At 58.1% G+C, this 6,920-nt stretch overlaps 1 protein-coding gene across 1 annotated transcript; it reads left to right on the top strand.

The window, feature by feature from the left end:
* Positions 1 to 4,994: 4,994 nt before the first annotated feature.
* Positions 4,995 to 6,624, top strand: LOC128832869 (maestro heat-like repeat-containing protein family member 1). The gene is made up of 4 exons (XM_054020556.1): positions 4,995 to 5,458; positions 5,668 to 5,763; positions 5,897 to 6,038; positions 6,451 to 6,624. The coding sequence occupies exons 1-3, from the start codon at positions 5,357 to 5,359 to the stop codon at positions 6,014 to 6,016; spliced, it is 318 nt and encodes a 105-aa protein (XP_053876531.1). The 5' UTR covers positions 4,995 to 5,356; the 3' UTR covers positions 6,017 to 6,038; positions 6,451 to 6,624.
* The last annotated feature ends 296 nt before the right edge of the window (positions 6,625 to 6,920 follow it).

Genomic DNA, 6,920 nt, shown 5'->3' with positions numbered 1-6,920 from the left:
GAAGCTACCAAGGAAAGTGGTGGATTCTCCGTCTCTTGATGTCATTTAATAAAGACTAGATGCCTTTCTGGAATGTGTTTACCCCAAAAGTAGCTATTGTGGTAAACAGGAGGCCTGTGATATGCAGGGGGTCAGATTAGATGCTCTAACTGTCTCTTCTGGCCATAAAGTCTACTCATTTCTGAGAAACCGAGTGTAGTATTGGGAGCAGCATCTGATGTTTTACTGTCTAGCCGGCTTGCTTCCTAGAATGAACACTCATTGAGTGAGGTGATCCACAGGGAGTAGCTCAAACCTGCAAAGTGTCTGGCCTGCGGCAGGACATTAGCACTGCAGGGGAGGGGTGTGTGTGGGAGTGACATCACAAAGGCCTTTTGCAGGACCTCAGGCTATTGGTCAAAGGTGCTGGGGAGGTGGTGACCTCACAGAGAGATGCTGACATCAGCCAGGCAGGACAGGGGCGCAGGGCCAGGGAAACCTCAGAGTCCCCTGTAGCTTCCCTTCAGCAAGTCTCCTTCTCGAGGTCTCTCTTTGAGGACTGAGAGAGTATTAGGGGTCACGTACATGAGCGCCAGGAGGAACCTCTTTTGAGTTTTCTCCTTTCTTTTTCCTGATTTTACTAGAAAACAGACGTCCCTGTTTAGAAGGTAAGAGCCTCCGAGAGGTTTGGAACCTGTTCAGTCTGATGCATCTGGCACCAGCTGAATTCTAGGCATGGAAAACACTAGCTTAAGGTGGCCGAATTTTATTCCCCACCTGGGATTTTGTCCCTTAGAATCACTGGGGACATTAGGGTTTGTCCTTTTTGTTTTACCTTTTCCTCCATCCCTCCCTCCTTTCTCTTCATCTCTTACTTCTTTTGTCCTTTCCTCTGTTCCCCTCCCACCACCAGGAGGACTCTGTGTGTGTGTCGTGGGGAGTGCTCTGCAATGGGAACAGGGACAATTCTCCAACTTTGGGCAGTCGAGAGCCTGGGTGAGATAAGGGGGGTTAAAGCCCTTTGTAAAGGAGAAAGGGGAGTTTCATGGTGTTGAGCACCAAGGAATTCTAAACTTTGTTAAAACATCTAGTCTGCAGAAACCAGAAATGGTTGGGGCCACATTGTAACCATTGTCTTTTTTAAAGCCCATTGAGGGATGTGAGTCCCACCCTTTTAGGTATCTGGGGTGCTGGGAGAAGAGAAGAGGTGCCTGTCTCCATTTTATGGCCTCAACAAACTAAGTGCTGTGCCCCAGTTCTCGTCAGAGATCCCTGAAAAAGAACGTCTTCCCATCCATTAACATACCTGGAAAGATACTGGAACTCCTTATTAAACAATCAGTTTGTCAGCACCTACAGGACAATTTGGTTCTTAGGACTAGTGAGCATGGACTTGTCAAGAACAAATCATTCCAAACCAATCCTAGCTCCTTCTTTGGCAGGGTTACGGGCCTAGTGGAGGTGGGTAAACAGTAGATGTGATCCATCTTGGTGTTAATAAGGACATTCTCACAAGCAAACTAGGGAGATGTGGTCTAGATGCAATTAGTATAATATGTGTGCACAGATGGTTGAAAGCCCGTACTCCAACAGCCCAGAACCAAACACTCCTCCTCCTGGGCAGTGCGCTCTGACCTCTAATGGTCAGATGCTGCTTAGCACTGTCAGAGCAGCTTTTGCTGGGGGATTCTCCCAGCACTTTCCAATAGAGGGAAAGTATGAAATCCCCATTTGACTGCTGGGGACAGAGCCTAGAGCGGGGAGCAACTTACCCAAAGTCCCACAGGTCAATAGGAAACCAGCAATGGAACCCAGGAGTCCTGACTCCCAGTTCCCTGCTCCAGTCACTCCAGCGGAGCACACTCCCTCTCAAAGCAGGGGGACCGGACATGAGGGCCTGGTTGTAATTGCCAGCTGTGGGAGGGAGTGTGCAGCAGTGGTTAGTGAAGGGGCCTGGAAATAAGGACTGCTGGGTCCCATCCCTGGCTCTGACACTTGGTGTGACCCTGAGCCAGTAGCTTCCCCACCCCAGGCCTGTTTCCCATCAGTAGGGTTGGGGTCGCAGCCCCTACAGACCAGGGGGGTTGGGAGGCTCCAGGAAGGTGTGTAAAGTGCCGGGATGTCAGGATCCCGGAGGCGCTGTCATCCCCGCATTAGGCCAGTGTTCTGCACCCCCTGCTGCTGGCCGAGTTTCTCTGTCCCTTGGCAATAAGATAGACTCTTGTTTTCACAGCCAGTCCATCGCCCAGTGCTATCCCCCTGCCTGCTGGCTGGGCAGGGTAACTCCTCAGGTCACCACCACCCTCTCCAGCCTGCCTTGGCTTTGGGGAGTGAGGAGGAGGGCGAGGGACGATACTGAACATCCTCCATCCATCGCTCCGTCAGCAGAGCAAGTGAGTGGCATTAGGGTTCCCCGTTGGCGTCCCCTGTCTGTCTGGGGAGAGGCAGAAAGAGGGGGAAAGAATCTCTCCCAAAGGAGATTGGATTTGCAAACCGCCCCCAGGAGCCCCTCGCTCTCAGACCGGGGAGGGGCTTCTCCAGAGCCATCTCCAGTGTGTTTGGAAAGGTCCCAGCAATGGGGCTCCCAACGCTTCCCTTGTGGGAGACCGTTCCCCAGGCTGAGCGTCTCTGAGCTGGGCCAGACCCTGTGAGCTGCTGAGCATGGAAATCAATGGGAAAGGCGGGGGTCCTGGCCTTGCTCTGCCTCGGGACTTTGACCTGGGGAATGGTTTCCCAGGAGAAGTCCAGACTCCTGGGTTCTGTTCCTTCTCTAGCCTGGGGGGGAAGTGTGGCCTGGGACGGCAGGAGGGAGCTGCTTGTCCAAAGTGACTGAGCCCAGTGATGGAAAAGGAGGAGACTCCCTGGGCATTGCAGCCCCAGAGGTGACGAGGGGGAACGCTGGGAGCAGATCATGCAATGAACTCCTGCCAGTGCGTGTAGATTGCATTACATGCACCCCTGTGGAGGGAGGAGGAGCTGCTCTGGCTGGGGCAGGGATGGGGAGGGACCAAACAGGCTGGTTAGTGAGAGGCTGCCTTGACCCCAGACTCACGCCCGCTCCCCGCTCGGTTCCAGGGTGGCCAGGCTCCTGAGGATGTTCAGGAAGAAGGCTCTGCAGGTGGCCCCAGAGCCTGAGGGAAGCAGCTGCCATCTTCCCCGGGAGCAGAGCGGCCCCTCCGTCCCCACTGGCGGGGAAGGAGCTCCCGACCAGGCCAGGAGGTGGAAGTGCCCAGTCTTCTGGCGGAGAAAACCCGCTCCCAGCGCAGGCGCCGAGGTGGGAGAGGCCAGGTCGAAATGGAGCTGGGCCAGGCTGCGGCTGGGCAGGCAGGACCCAGCGCAGGACGGGAGCTGGGCAGAGTGACTCTGGGACATGTTGTGTGGGCAGCAGCAGCCCCAGGAGCCCAGCCCTGATTCCCAGCAGGAGGCATCGCCCGGCCCGGTCACTGAGGACCTTCCAGCCTCCCCAGGGCAGGAGGTGGAGGATCCCTGTCCCACCACCAGCAGCTCGGCCCGCTCCCCATGGGACAGCAGCAGTGCCTGGGACTCGGGCAGCAGCGAGGCCGATGGGCGCCGCAGCTTTGTTCCAGGTGAGGAGTCAGGCTGGGCTCAGGGAGAGGTGAGGGCGGGGCTGTGAACACCCTGGGCCCAGGCCCTCGATCAGTGCTATGGGGGCGGATCCCCAGCCCAGGGGTCTGGCCTGAGCCACATGAACCCCACTGACACTAGATGCTGCCACTTTGGTCCTCGGTGCTCCAGTTGCGGGGAGGCACCTCCCAGGGAGTCCAGGACAGCGTGGGAGGGTCTCTTTGCTATGGGCTCCTGAAGGAGTTGGGGGCTGAAGGCATCACTGAGACGGGGGAGTGTGGGGCCCGATCTGCCCTGGGTCCCGGAGGTGCGAAGAGGACACATTGCCCCAGCGTGCCCCTGTCCTTCCCCCGAGTGGCAGCAGGCGTCACCCTGTCCCCTTCTCTCCCTGGTGCAGGGACCGACAGGGACTCAGGGGACGAGGAGGAGGAATGGGTGGACGTGGTCACAGAGGAGGCTGCTCTCAATAACAGCCGAGAGCAGCTCCAAGACTGAGAAAAGGTACAAACGTTCCCCAGCTGTGCTGGAACCGAGACTGTCCTGCCCCTTCCCAGCACCTGACCCCCTGCAGAGGGTCTTGTCCCTGATGATCCACCAGCCCTAATGGGGACCTTTCTCCTCCATGATCTGGGACCCCAGAGGTGGGGGTGTCTGTCACACACCAGCCGGGTCTCCTCCCCCCACAGGCACTGTCCCAGTTCCTGACCCTGCTTGTGGTGGAGTGGTGGGTGATTTGGACAATGGGGGGGTCCCCACTATCCCCCATTCAGGCCTGAGTCCTGCAGCTGCTGTGTGGGGGCAGGGAGGTCCCTGGCTAACTGGCTCTCTCTCCCCTAACCCCACTCCTGGTGGGTGCAGGAGGAGGCCCAGCAGCTCGTGTTCCTGCACGCCATTCACCCCGCGTCTCACTGCACAGCAGAGAGGACAGGACACACTGGAGCCGCACTGCTGCAAGGCGGCTGTGGCGGAGAGGATTGTGGTGAGCGAGACACGGCGCCCAGAGGGAGGACAGAGACATGGGAGGGGCAGGGGTCTCCCCAGGCCAATGGATGGGGGATGGCTGGTGCTGGAGGGGCAGCTGAGGGCAGGGATTGCTGGGGCTGAAGACTGGGGAGAAGGGACGGGAGAAATTCGGAGAGTGGTCACTATTGGGCAGGAATCGGAGGGGGGGACAGGTGGGGGGCTCCTGCTGGTTGTGTGGGGCCCTGGCTGTGTAATCTCCTCACTGGGAAGTGTCAGCGAGGCCCGAATCTCACACGCTCCTTTGTCTCCTTTGGGTCTCACAGGAGCTCATTGAGGAGCTGCCTGATAACTCTCCACCCGGCGCCGTCCTCGCCAACTCCCTGATTGCTGTGGGCAAGCTCAGGTACCGAGACCCTCCGGCCCGGTTCCCCTAACCCCAGTGCTGCTCAGGCCCAGAGCTGGGAGTCACTGCCCCTCCCACTCCCAGGTCACCGCCCAAGGGTGGCTCCTCTGGCAGAGGTGCGGGGAAGGTTCACTCTCTCCTGGCTGGGCTGTTCTTTTCACTCCAGTAACATTGCAACGGCTTTGGGGAGAGGCTCACACCCAGGATCAGATACAGGAGGGGCAGCAGGGTGCAGGGAACAGGGGCTATTCCTGCCCTGCCACTGTCTGTCTGAGAAACCTTGGCCTTGTCATTCCCTGGCTCGGTGCCTCAGTTTCCCTTCTTGCCAGCCTGTGCCTATTTCCCTGCAGTTTCACCTGCGTGTTGGTGCCAGTCCCATCCCCGTACTGCACAGTCTAATACCGGCTCCTCTCTCTTGCCAGCACCATGACACCTGCCCTGGAGCCAGAGCTGGAGACCCACCTCCTCCGAGCTGCCCTGCACGCCGTCTTCACCCTGGGCATGGAGAAGGACACCGCCCAAGTGCAGGTAGATCATGCTAAAGTCATGGATTGAAGAGCCAGCTGTCATCCTGCCATGAGTCCTTGCTAATTGCCTGCAGTGGGATGTGAAGGAGAGAGGCCAGGATATGTGTTTGGGGGTCTCACCAGTGCTTCCCAGAGACCCGTCTTCCCATCCTGTGGCAAGTTTAGCCCCAGTTTCCCTAACTCTGACCCATGGCTCTCCCTTGCTTTCAGGATCTGCCTAGGGTCTTGCCAGACCTCCTGGACGCCATGCTGGGGAACCTGCTGGCAGAGTCCCCAGACACCGACAGGCTCCAGTACATCTTGGAGGTGAGCCCGATGAGAGGGGTGGGGGCAATTTTACCTTCACTCTTAGATCCATTTTCCAGTCTGTCCTCCTAGCCGGGCCCCCAGTGGGCATCCTTGGTCAGGGCAGTCAGTGCAATGCCTCCTTTCCCCACAGCACATTAACTACTGGATCGTGTCCAGGGTGCCGCGAGAGAGAGCCAGGGCCGTTAAGAGCAGCACGGCCCTGCTCAGATTCACCATCACCCTCCCTGAGTTTGACATAAGTGACCTCTGACCCCAGCTTCCTGACTCCAGGCGTAGGTGATCTGGCTCTGACGGGCTGTAGGATCTGCTGCTGCAGGGGCTGTGGGTTAGGAGTGTTCCTCTTGGGGAGGCAGAGTCAGAGCAGAGAGTGAGCCTGGCTTGAGTCAAGTTCTTCTTGTCCTAGTTAAGTGGTGACTCTGGGCTTTTAAGGGGACTGTGCTCCAGGTTCATCCCTCCCTGTCATCCTGGAGCAGCTGGGGAAGCAAGTCCTCATGGAGGGCCCTGTCCACAGCCCTGTGCTCCAGGCTTCCTTGGGGACAGAGGAAATTAAGGGTCTGGCTCTAGCTCCTATCCTCTAGCATCTCCTGCAGAGGGGCTGAGGGGAAGGAGAGTCCTGGCCCGGGGGGGACTGGGAGCTAACAGGAAAATGCTGATGGAGTCCCCTCTCCCTCTCCCGTCCATTAGAACTCAGCGGAATTCCCCAGGATGGGTCACCACATGGCACAGCTGGCTCTGTCCGTCAGTGACCCAGCCAAGGACATCAGCCGGCAGGCCAGGGAGGGGGTTTACCGGCTCTACCAGCTGCTGCTGCACCAGAGGGGTAAGGAACCCAGCTGGGAAATGGCACCCGCTAGAAGAGTGAGACTGGGACCCCAGCCAATTTTCTCTCAGGCTGACCCCGGCTGGAGGATGAGTCTCTCTATCTCTTTCTGTGTTCCACACCACGCCCTGCAATTCTGTTGGGCCGGGCACGCAGCGAGGACTCTGCCCACTGTGCAGCCACCAATGGGATTGGAAGGACACAAGCCCTGCAACCAGAAGGACAAATGTGTGTGTCTCTCTCCCTGTCACCTACTCCCTCCTGGGGGAAACCCAGCAGCTGATGGGGGACAAGGTGAGCAGCTGCATTAGACTCAGGAGATTGGGGCGGGGCC

Source organism: Malaclemys terrapin, chromosome 2, assembly GCF_027887155.1.
Source record: "Malaclemys terrapin pileata isolate rMalTer1 chromosome 2, rMalTer1.hap1, whole genome shotgun sequence".
Taxonomy (NCBI): Eukaryota; Metazoa; Chordata; order Testudines; family Emydidae; genus Malaclemys; species Malaclemys terrapin.
The sequence above is the reverse complement of the archived record's forward strand: the minus strand, read 5'-3'. Positions and strand labels throughout refer to the sequence as shown.